This window comes from Onychomys torridus, chromosome 14, assembly GCF_903995425.1.
Source record: "Onychomys torridus chromosome 14, mOncTor1.1, whole genome shotgun sequence".
In the NCBI taxonomy this organism is placed as follows: domain Eukaryota; kingdom Metazoa; phylum Chordata; class Mammalia; order Rodentia; family Cricetidae; genus Onychomys; species Onychomys torridus.
The window spans coordinates 49,852,816-49,865,296 of NC_050456.1; the positions used below are offsets into that span (position 1 = coordinate 49,852,816).

Here is a 12,481-nt window from a genome sequence, read left to right on the forward strand (position 1 = left end):
TTAGTAAGTGAGAGCTCAAGAACACATGCAAACAGCAGCATTTGAGCATGCGCAGCAAGAGCAGCAGCAAGAAGTGTGAGAAGCTGAAACGCCTGCTGAGCAGCTACAAGGAAGTTGCCCCCACTCCTTCCCTGAAAACCTGAGTGCTGAAGATGGAGGCATGAGGATGAGAGGGCCAAGTGGGTGAAAGACACACTTTGGTGATCACTGGGATTCTGTCTAGTTGTCATGAACATGTGTGTGGTTTGCAACCCTGCCAGCGTAGTTGGCCTGTTGAGGGCAAGAAGAGCATAGGGCTTGAAGGTGAGCTCCAGAGAGCAGTATGCAAGAGTGGGATGGTATTCCCATCTATCATTCCCAGCCCTAGCCTTGCAATCAGATCATGCTCTGCCTCTCAGTGCCCATAAGGTTTTCACAGTCACAAATGATATCTCAGCTACCAATATGGCCAGTGCTTTGATTTTCCCTGAAAGAATGATATAAGGAGAAGATGCATCCTCTACACTGTGGTGCCCAGATGATTTTTAGCTATATGTTTTGGAGGTCAGAGTCATGGACTCCTATTTCATATCCCCTGTCTAGTCTTGTCCTTGCACTTAGTAATGTTCAATAAAGGCTCGTTGTTTACTATTTAGGCAATTGATAGTCTTTTTGTTCAGAAGGGTGAACTCTGGATTTCAGGTACTCTGGAACAGAGGGACCGTCAGAACAAAACTTGTATGAGAATAGGAGGTGATAAAAGCAAGGTCTCTGCAGGGACTGTGTGGGACAGGGTATACGGGACAAAGAACATACACAACACAGGATGTCTCTAGCTTCTTTTTCCTCATGCTAAACTTTCTCGTCTCTAAGGGAACGTGACACTACATTTTCATCCTGATTGTATGTGTAATTGTATACCCCTTGCTCCTTGACTCTTGTCTGATCTGGAAACATTCTGCTACCCACTCCTTGTAGAGACTGACAAGGAAAGAGAGTATGTGTGTGCATATTGGGATATCTACAAGTTGTTTTTTGTTTGTTTGTTTGTTTTGTTTTGTTTTTTTTACTAGTAACCTCAAGGAATGCAGCTCATGCCTGAGACCCATCACTCTACATTCACAGCCACTGAAGATATGGTGGACTCAGAACCAACATGATGTGTAAGTAGCTGAGCAACAGTTGATATTCCTAGTTGTTTCCATTTACACCATGAAGGTAATTAGTTGGCTGGTGGATATTCTCATTACATTGACATGGGCAGCAAGGTAGGTAGTTTATTTTGCTCCTTCCATGGGTCTGCAGGAAGAATACTTCAGGCTCTAAAGTTCAGATGGAGGCTGAAGATCCCCAAACATCAGTGATCCAGGCAAGTAAGCCACACATCCTCTGCTTCTTTTCTTCATGAATCTGAGATTTCTTACTAAGGAGTACTGGATGCATCTGTGAAATTCAGGGAGGTCAATGTTGATGACTGCCCACCACCAAGGTGCTTTCCTGGTTATTGAGCCTCAGAATCAGGTGAGAGTTTTTTTTTGTTTTTGTTTTTGTTTTTATCCCTGCTCAGATGCCCCTGAGAGAATTAGGAAAAAAGATACTGCAGGGAACTTTTGGGTTGGGGGCACTTGACAAAGTGTGTCCCTGGATGCAGAAAGAAGAGAAAGAAAGAGGCCCCACTATTGGATAGCGCTTCCCTTTCCCACGGGAGACTTCGTATGGTCAAGCACTGACCCAATAGCCCTGACAATGAAGCAGCTCATCTTTGCTCACAAAAGTCCACTTTCACACTCTGCGGCTTACTCCACACTAGAGCAGTTATGTTTCCTCTCATGCTCTTTTCCCCTGTACCACAGATCATGCAGAACTTTTAATATCACCCCAAAGGCTGTTGTATTTGCTCAGAATAGAGTCTCCTATTTCAAGTCCAGTCATTTTTTAAAAATTCTATTGTCATTTTGACCATGCAAGAGATGATGCCCACCTGAATGCCTAAGTCTCTCCTAGACAGTGGTGATAATGAAAAGCAATTTCCACTGTACTGACTCTCACTCTGAAAACAGTAGGGCACCCTGCAAATCAGAATGGGTTTTCATTTGACTCTGGATCTAGACAATTGGGTTTTATAACCTTTCACCTCATGATCTGATGCCAATATCAGGGAAGAACTGAAGAAACTAAAAATTAATTCCCCAGAGTCTAGGGCTGAGACCATAGGGCAGGAGGCTGGGAAACCCACATATTTCTTACTGACAACTTCCATCTTGGCACCTTGGTCTTTGAGAAAATCTGGGGGCATGTCACACAAATAGTTTTCTGAAATCCTTTTCTCCTTACCTTCCCCAGGCCTGGGCTTCACAAGCTTTTTTCCCCCTGGAATCTTCTTGGTTAAATAATTCAGTGCCAAAAGACAACCTTGAATGGGGAGTAGCCACAAGTGTTTGCATTCAGTCAGGTCTATAACTTAGGACACTTTTTGTCCTCCTGTTTGGTAGGGGACTCAAAGGGAGGCAGAAAATAGCTGTTTTAATGGTGAAATGAAGGTGTAGGTGGGTTTCTAATCCCTTCCTCCTGCCTGAAGCCTCTGCCTTCCTTTCAGATGCTCTGTTCCATCCAGGGAGCTGCTTTCATGTTCCCCTTGGTGAAACTGTTTTACACAGGTCTTGAGTATCTTTTGTGTCCAGCCAGTCATAAAGATGTGTGGTCAGTGCACAAAGGGGATGTGATGGGAATGAGGTAGGGCAGGTGCTGAGACAATTTCTGAGAATGTTCTGGAAAGTGGGAGCTGAAAGTGGGGCTGGGATAAGGTAGGAGGCAATGGAATGAGATTCTCTTTCTTCTGGCACTCTCTGGTGGTCAGGGTGGTGGGAATACCTTACTCAGTAGGCAATGGAAGATTGAGCTTGCTTTGCCCCTTGAATTCTAGATGTGTCCAAACCAGTGCTGGTACAGAACTGGTAAGTTCTGCAGACAGTTCCAGTGGCTGATGATAATAAACCATCACATTTGAGGAGAAGACCTGTAGGGGTGCTTTGATAGTATCGCTGTTGACCTTGCTCTCTTTGATCTGTCAGTTGAATGTGAAAGCACTGAAGAATGGTCACCCCTCCTAGATGAACAGATGTTTTCATGTTCCCATACTTATTCCTCCAACATTTTCAAAGTGGTAGCATCTGATCATTTTCATTAAGTGAAGAAAGCGTCCCTTCTGTTTTCCCTGGTTGCAACAATGCCAGTGTCAGTCTCTTAAAGATGAGCCTTTGGCTGTCATGTTGAGCTTTATGTCCTGAGAAAATGAGGAGAGAGTCTACTTCTCTAGTTGGAGATGAGAAGTGCCTTGGGGTCTGAGCAGTGTCTTCACTTGCAGATGCTAAGCAAAGGCAGGTATCCATGAGCTGTCTACTGGCTGTCTTTGGTGTCTCAGTGATCCAAACCACTACTCCATTTAGAGTTCCTTTCTTTGATAATCACAAATAAATATTCTGGGTTTACCCCAAATCTGTTCTTTTCTAGGGCCAACAAGTTCAGGGGACAGATGAACCTACAATGACTTAACTTTCCCTTACAGATTTTCAATTTTCTGTTTTCATTATTCCAAAGTAGCCCACATAAGGTACCTTACTTTAGTCTATGAAGAAAGGCAGGATGGAGTGATGAGATGTCAAAGGGAGAAAGGAGAGCTTGGGATTCCATGTGGCAGGGCTACTTCAGAAAGCCAGCTCTCTCCCAGAGAGCTCTCGGAGACCATGGCCAACTGGTATACCTCCCCATGCCATGGTCTACCCAACTGAGAATAGCCAGATAATGCACTTACCTCCAGGAAGAGCAGAGAGGCCTGTGGGCCACTCTGCAAGTGAATAGCCTGCCAAGCATTCAATAGAGGTTGAGGAGTGCAGCAGAAAATGGACAAAGCATTATGGCAACACGGGTCCCACCCTTCCTCCAAGACCCCCCACCATTGCCAATCCCAGCTAGATTGAGAGGTGGTAAGCATGCAATACATCACATTCCTTTCTTCTTCTTCTCCTCCCCACCCACCAAGGAGTTTTCACATTGACAAGCTATAGTATGAGGGCAGAGAATAGGGGAAAGTGCAGGGGACAGTAACAGTTGGATAACTGGGGAATTATTGCACAACACAGAAATAACTCATTAGGGCAACGAGGAGTTGAGGCTGCAGTATTGCCCAGAAGGTGGGAAAGGAGGAATATGGAAATAAACTATGGCTAAGAAGGCAGAGATGACACCGAAACAGGGTGGGAGTGAGAATACAGGAGGGAAAAGAATAAAAATTTCTGTCAATAGGAGAAGGAGGAGAAGGGAACAAAAGGTGAGGGCAAAAGTGGAGTCATTTTTCTTTGTTATTGTTTCCTTGTTTGTTTAAATTTCTTTCTTTTTTTTCTTTGCCTTTGCTTGGTTGTTGTTTTGATTTTAAAGAATCTCACACCTGATATTCCACGTTCCATCCATTTCGGTTCACCAAGGGCAATGAAGAAATTCTCTTGCCTTTCGTATTCCTCCTCATCTACTATTTTAACCCTTATGGTTTTCCTGTAGGGACAACAAGAGAGAGAGTGTCGACTAGGTGGGCAGTTTTGTTGTTTACCTGGAGCATAGCCTTTAATAACCATTCCCATCACTCTTGGCACATGCAGCCCCATCCTGCCTTGGTGGCCTTAGACAGGACTATGGTGGATTGTTCTGTCTTATTTAAAAAAAAAAGCTCTTAGCCTTTCTTGTCTCCTTGGTCACAGTTGTCCTTATAGGTGTGAGAGAAAGGGAGCCAGGAGGACAAGGACCAGTGGGCAAAGGCAGCCAAGAAGAAGGAAGGGAGTAGGGAGGAAGATTGGGATCATGGTGGGGAGGAGTCGCTTTAGAGCCTGTCAGTAAATCCTGGTTAGTAGGAAGTAAGTCGGGCAGCACATTCCATTGGTGTCACATGGTAACAGTAGCATTCCTTTTGGCATCAAGTAAATGGCCTGCCTAATGGGAACGACCCAGAATCCTTCCACAATGAACAATGAGTCCGCCATCCCTTCTTTTGCCTCATTAGGAAAAATTTAAAAGTATTTATGAAGATGGAGACCAGAGAGAGGGGGAGGAAATGGGGGTAGGGAGAAAGGGAGGAAGTGTTCTATTAACTTTCTCATTCTTTATCCTTTAGGGATGTCCAGTATGATGCAGGAAACCCACACTATTGACACCCCTGTCATAGAGGAATGCTGTGCCCCAAGACTGACCTTCTAATTGCCCTGAATTCAGAACACAAGGTTGTAGCAATTGCTGTCTATTCCTGGGTATCAACACAGTGGAGTGTCAGTTATAAATAAAAGGAAGCTTTTTTTTTTTTTTTTTTAAAGATACTCCACTCCAAGTATTCACTTGAGCCTCATTCAGTCATGTGGTCATGTGGTTGCAGCAGGGACCTGGGTTTTCATGTTTGGCTTCTCCTGGAACTTCATAGAACAACAGTGGTGGTTAGCAGATCTGACTAGAGATCTAGCTGGAACTATTATTCTTCTGAGGTTTATTTGTGGCGGGGAAGACACTGGGACCCGATTCCCAGTGACTCTGGGAAAAGAGAATAAATGACAATTTAAATGTCCTCAGATCCTCTGATGTTCCTTTGACGTTCTGAAGACATGCTTCAACTTGATACCGATAAAGCACGAGCAGTGTGTGTGTGTGTGTGTGTGTGTGTGTGTGTGTGTGTGTGTGTGTGTGTGTGTGTGTGTGTGTGTATTTTACTTAAGATTTTTTCCTACCTTGTTGTGTGGACAAAATCACTGAGCGTTTGTAGGTCAGAGACTTCTGTCTATAAGATAGGAGCCTGCTTTGCTACCGCAGGGACTCTTGCAGGAGATTGAAATGAGCCTGGCTTAGAGAGCCATGATGATGACTTGGTCAGGGAACATTGACCTCTAATCCAGCAGCCCCAGAACAACACAACTTATCCTAGGAAGGATAGTCTGGCTTCCTCTTGGAGGCCAGAGGTGTACAAGGTCATTAGATGGATAGCACAGCTCTGTCCATCCTGAATCGTCTCGTGGGCTTGCAGGGCAAGCTTCCCCTTAGGCCAGACTTCTCTCCTTACAGTCCCTCTGCCTCCACATCTAGCTCCCCTTAATAGGAAGAGTAGAATATGGCAAGAAGCTCTTTGATGGAGACCTGGACTTTAAGCTCAGTCAAGGTCAGGGAGAGAAATGAGCTTTGATGGCAGAGACGTGGCAGATAAGATGGCTCCAAAGGGCCATTTGGGGGACTAGACATAGTATTGGTCCAAATATATTGGTTCTCAACCTCCAGGGACATAAACTCAGCCTTGAGAATAATTTTCCTTGTGGAAATCTGTGCTGAGAGTCTGTTTGTCATAATTCCTCTTGTCTGTGAACCTATCTGTCCTTCTTGCCTCCATACCACATCACAGAGAGCCTCATTTATCATATTTTCAGAGAGTGCTATCTATCTATCTATCTATCTATCTATCTATCTATCTATCTATCTATCTCCCCCTCTCTCATCTATTCACCCATGTTCATTTTGCTACCCCAGAAAAATTGCCGTTTGTCCTTGAAGACCTCTCTGTGGATACCATGTGACAGGTTGGCAGGTGTTAGGACAGAGAGAGTAGAAGACGTGAAAAGGGAAAGAGAGGAAGGAAATAGGAAGGTAAGAGGCAAGAGGAAGAGAAGGAAATGGATTGGAGAGAGGAAGAAAGGAAGGAGAGAAGACTGTTACTGTTAGTGTGGAGGACAGGGCACTACACCTTTCTGAACACTCATATCCACCGTGCGGGGGCCCATCATCTCAATGAAGTAATTCTTGTGTTTCTCATACGTCTCATCATCAATTACCTTGATGTGAATTGTTTTGCTGTGGATGGAAAAATAAAGTGCCGTAAGCAAAGGGGCAGAATTGGGGCAAGGCAGCTGCAGAAGAAACAGGAAGAGAAGGAGAGAGAAAGAGACTCAGAAAGGTCCACGTTGGCCCCAATTCCACAAGTTCATGGAAGAAGGTGGCTCTCCTGGCCCTTCTCCAGCCTCGGTGAGTTCTCTTGGGCTTCAGGTGGCTGTATGTTATAACAATACTTGAAGACTGAAGAAAGCTCAGGCTTTATAGCCAAAGGTTCCAAGTTCCAATCCCAGAAATGCTATGTGATCTTGGGCAAATAATTTAACCAATATACAGACAAGACAAATAAGGTTTACATGATATCAGGGATTTTACACTACCCCTTCATCCATTATGAATATATTTCAGGACCCCAGTGAATATATGAAACCATGGATCGTACTGAACCTCAAACGTGTTACCTGTGAATATCTATGATGCAATTTAGCTTATAAATTAGGCACAATATGAGGTTAACAACTAATGATGAAATAGAAGAATTTTAACATTACCAACTGGGTGTGGTAAACATTTGTAACCCAAATACCCAGAGGCTGAGGAAGGAGGATCGCACTGAGTTTGAGGCCAGCATGGACCATATAGTAAGTTTGAGGCAATCTGGACTACAAAACCAATTCCCTATCTCAAAAACTAAACCAAAACAAAAAATACTCACAGTGCCCTGTAATAAAAGCTATTTAAAATTTATGAATGGTTTATTTCTGGAGTTTCCCCTTAAGTGTTTTCAGACAGTGGTTTTTCATAGGTAACAGAGACTATCTGGTTCCCACACTTAAAATCTAAAACCACTAATGCCAATGCATTGTATTTAGTAGTGAGTTTCACTGTGACATTTTCCAAGATCCATCTATCATGCTTGCCAGCATCCAGTCCTCACAGCTCCCATCTCATCTTCTCCCCTCTCCCTACTCCCCATAGTCTCTCTGAAGACTAATAAAAGGCTACTGCACACACAAGAAGAGTGCGCTCATAGGTCTTCTCATAAGGTTTCTTCTTCTTCATCTCTTTGCTTTTGGAACAAGGAAGAATTTTTTTTTTTTTACTTCTGGAACAGCAGATGATGATTGAATGCGCTTATTTTATAGAAAGAACAGAAAGAGAGGGACAAATAGGCCTGTGGGAATCCTGCCCAGAATAGTAGATGCTCTCTCCCTTTTGTGTGGCGGTGGCCATCACAGGGAGAACTGCTTGGTTTGCGTCACAAATTGTCTGATTCACAGTGACTGGGAGATGCTGTCTACAGATGAGCTGCTGCAGTGTGGGAAGGGGAGGGCAGGCTACGTAACTCTGGAGCTGTCTGAATTGGGATCGGTGTCTAAGTTCTACCATGGTCCTTTGGCCAACCCCAACCTCAATATCCTACATAGCGTTGGGTATGAAAAAGTATTAGTTTGTAGAGCAAATGTGTAGGTAACTATTCTGTGCTACCTACCTACCCACCCCACTGCTTCTTCTTCCTGCTTTCAAAAGAGAGGTAAGCCTATGCTGCCAAGCTGTCACGTATGATGGGCTATTTCAGGACCAGACCCAGCCTGCATACATCACCTCCACTGGAGGGTATGGGTCACTGCTGCAGTCGTGGCCTAGAACTGCATCTCTCTGCAGCATAGGCATGCAGGGCTCTATAGGACCCTGCAGCTCCCATCAGCTCCCATCAGCAGTCCCCTTCCACACATGCCTCTAAGATTGGCCTTTGCAGAGGAGACAGGGCCTTCTGCTCCACTCTTCCTTCTTTTTCAATGAAGCATGCTATCTTTATGGTCTTCCTTGCCATAAACTCTTTATTCTCTGAAGCCCCCCAAGTCAACCCTAAGAGTTTGCTTTGGTGTCTACGATTCTTCTACTAACCTTACTTACTGGGTCCATCCCTCCTGAAGTGAGCATAACAGCTGCTGATCCTGCCCTAGGCCATGTCACTAATGGCTTATGAAATGACACTCTAAGCCTTGATGACCTCTATACCCATTACAGTCTGTGAAAGCCCATGGGAAGCGATACCCTTGCAGCCTGTGAAAACCATAGCACTGTGACTTTCCTTCTTCCAGGGACTGATAGCCTGGGTTGAAATCTCTCTTCCATCCTCACTATCTGGGTAGCCTTGGGCGACCTGATAAAGTCCTCAAGATGCAACGTGTTTCAAGTGTGAAGTCTCAAGTGCAAAATGGCACGGCAGTGTTTGCTCTGTACTGACCCTCGAACAATAAGGAAGCACACGGAGGGAAGTATGTTTTCTGCTGAGGGTTTAACAACTAGAAGCCATCAGTATTAAGCATAACAACGATTCCAGTTTGAGAGTCATATACAAGGGGATCTTTTCATCTCTAGTCATTAAGTCAGAAAATAAGGTGGAATCAATAAATAGTGCTTACTGCAAATAGAAGTCAGGTCAAGAAAGGGCTGGATACACCAGGATAATAGATCCCTAAATGGATTATTACAGGGGCTTGGAGTGCTAGGGGGCCTACAGGGAGAGGCTCATATTCTCTCAAAATCTGGCCTCTGCCATCATCAGTGACAAGCTTGGGGCTGGAGAGAACATGTTATACATCCATGGCTTGTGTTCGTTTTGATTTCTAGTGAACAGATAAACAGGAAAAGAGACTCCATGGACATTGTAGTAGAAGACAAGAGAAGGGAAGACAGGTGTTGTGCAGCAGAAGGAGGAAACAGAGCTAGATGGCAGGAAAAGCCAGCTGGAGGGTGGGGTGAGTGAAGGAGACAGGATGTGGGGTTCCCCCACTGAGCTCATTTGTGGGAAAGACATCACATCTGTTCTCACTGAAGGTGTTACCCTGCCTGGAGGCTGGAGAAATCCCCTTACAGCTCCCCGGAACTGACAACATTTTTATTTCTGTCCCACACACAAGTGAGACCACAGAACATTGACTAGAAGTTGCCAGCTGGGCCTCGAGTTCTTTCCAAACTTGCTCCCTCAGCTTCAGTCAGTGGCACAATCGCCTACTACTTGGCTCAGGTCCTGAACCTGGAATCAACCCTCTCCCATTCTTATTCTCTGCTCTGTCTTCCCTCCTCTCCACCCACCTCTTGCTCCAAACTCCCTGACCACCACCCTTCCTTCCGCTACCAAGATCAGGACACCACAGCCTCTCACTTGGACTGCTGCAGCCTCTGAAGAGACTCTCCTGTTCTGGGCTCTGCTTCTCTCTTCCATCTCTTTCCCACATTGTAGCCAGAGTGACAGATTTAAAAGGCAAGGAAGCTAGATATGGTGGCACACACTTGTAATCCAAGCACTCCAGAGACAAAAGGAGGATTGCAAGTTTGAGACCAGGCTGGCCTACGTAATTATAGGCTAACCTTGGCTGCCCAGTGAGACTCTGACTTAAACACAAAGTTCAGATCCTGCCATCTCCCCCAGCAGTTGGAATAAGCAAATTCCAGTGCCCTGGAGGAGCATCTCGAGCTTTACTGAACTTCGGATCTCACCATCACAAGGTCCCCTTGCTCTGCTCCCAGGCACCATTCTTTCTGTTTCTCAGATCAGGTTATTTCCCACTCAGGGTAAGCTTCCTCATGTTTCTTGTCTGGGATGCTCTTCACCAAACTTATCCTCATCTGTTGGATTTTCTTGTCCACTTTCCCTCCTGGGAGAAGCCTTCCTTACCCCCTAGAATTTCTCTCCCACCACAGACTGCACACAGTGGTGTGATGTTCACGGCTTGAAGTCAGCCTCTCGGTTACTGTTTCCTGTTGGTCCCTCTTGAGTGTAAACTCTGTGAGAGCAGGGACTGAGCCTGTCTTTTCTGAGGCTTCAGTCCCTGCCTAGTACACACCCACCACACAAGAAACCCTCAGAAAGACCTTGTAGGGTAATGTCTGGTGTGTTTGGTTGCTACCACACCTGGAGTCTCATGTCTTTCTGCTATAAAAAAAAAAATGTGACAAGGGACAAAAAAAAAAAAAATACTTTGAAGATTATTGTGATGGCATGCCCAAGGATTCTGAGGGACACAATATCTGGGAGGCCAGTGCCACCCAACTGAGATCTTCAGCTTATTAAACCTCCATTTGTCCACTCTGGGGAAGATGGTGTCCACAACTAACATGGAAGCCATTAATTCAGAAGAGGAGTCATGCTTCATTCTGTGATGCCGGTTTTTTCCTTCCAGCTCAGTGGCTGCTTCTGAATGGAGGATACAGGCTATCCTGATCAGCTTCTTGGAGAGCAAAAGATCCCATTGGAGGCTACAGGGCCAGCACCTGCCTTTTCTACTAGACTTCTGCTAAGAGGTGCCAAAATATGGGGCATTCCCAGCTTGGGACCTGGCTGTGTCTCTTGGAGATGAACTCAAAGAGGGATTAGGAAAACATTTCCCAGGCCTGGCTGGCCTCTCACAACATTGCTTTGCATGGAGGGCACTCAATCCGAATGAGCCTCTGAGCTTCATTCCTTTCTGACTGTTGAGTTCTCTTAGACCAAAGGGGCAGGAGCAGCATTTGTTAGTTGAATGAGTGAATGATACATCAGAGGGCCACCCCGAGAAGGAATTGGCCCTTCTGGAAAGTGATTTCTGCAAGGATCATGCCCGGTTACTTCTCAAATTCCCAGAACACAATTCTCCATCTCTGTAACAATGAAAATAACCAAGTGTCAGCTCTGTATTTATAGGTCTGTTGGCACCCCACATTTGCCCCGAATCAGCCCAAGGGAGTATTGGGGGGAGACAGGAAGATTCACAGCTCCACTTCTCTCCTTCTACGTCAAGAAGAGAAGTGGGAAAGCAGCAGGGATCTAGGAATAGATGGTTGCTGTGCCCTGAAATTGATAAATCCCCTTCTTGGAGAGGCAAGGGGAATAATCTATAAAATAATTTATTTAACAGTGTGTCTGCTCCTGGCACTGTAGACAGAAAATGGCTGGTTATCTGATTCATGGCTTTAGAGATGTTAGGTCTCTTTCTGGCTCTCTTTCTCTGGCTGGGATCTCATTTTCAAGGATGATTTTGATCCAAGCTGGAAAACATTTTTTATTGTATAGACATAAACCTTCAGACCCAGGGGCAAACCTTCTAATAATTAGGAAGAGAGTGTTGCCGGCTCCATAGAACCTGTGTCAGGCTCAGTCAAAGCTCTGCACCTCAGCCTTTACTCTCTTGTCCACTTGAGCATTGACAAACCTCTCATTTCCGGTGAGTAATTTCTAGAGATGCTGTTGAATAGCAAGTCCAGGGAAGATCACTGTTCCTGGGTTAGAAGAAATTGAAGAGAAACTACTTCAGTTAGACACTCAACTACATGGGGGATTTGCCAGTGCTAAGGACATTTTCTTCACTGAACTAGACATGGACCAAACTGAAGCAGGGTTGCAATACCATATGATGGCTGGTTCCACAGAGCCTGCTGCCCTTGGGACAAGCTTAACAAGCTTAACTTCTTGAAGAATAGAATCCCAAAATGTGCTTTTCACAAATGCAGGGAGCCGGAGACCGTCCTAATACCTTTACATGGGCTAAGGAGGCTTGGGCGCACAATGTACGGGAACACCAGAAACCTCAGCACCCAAGCTAAATGATGTCTTAATACTGAAAAAAAAAAAATCAGAACTAGTGGGGGAAAATCCATCCTAAACAAA

General features: G+C 45.1%; 1 protein-coding gene across 6 annotated transcripts in view; it reads right to left on the reverse strand.

The window, feature by feature from the left end:
* Window positions 1-12,481, reverse strand: part of Slc8a3 (solute carrier family 8 member A3) — a 137,342-nt gene that overhangs the window by 12,249 nt on the left and 112,612 nt on the right. For all 6 annotated transcript variants that reach the window (XM_036205601.1, XM_036205598.1, XM_036205600.1 and 3 more), the window contains exon 3: window positions 4,424-4,527. In XM_036205601.1, the coding sequence (XP_036061494.1) occupies window positions 4,424-4,527 (104 nt within the window). The remainder of the gene's footprint in view (window positions 1-4,423; window positions 4,528-12,481) is intronic.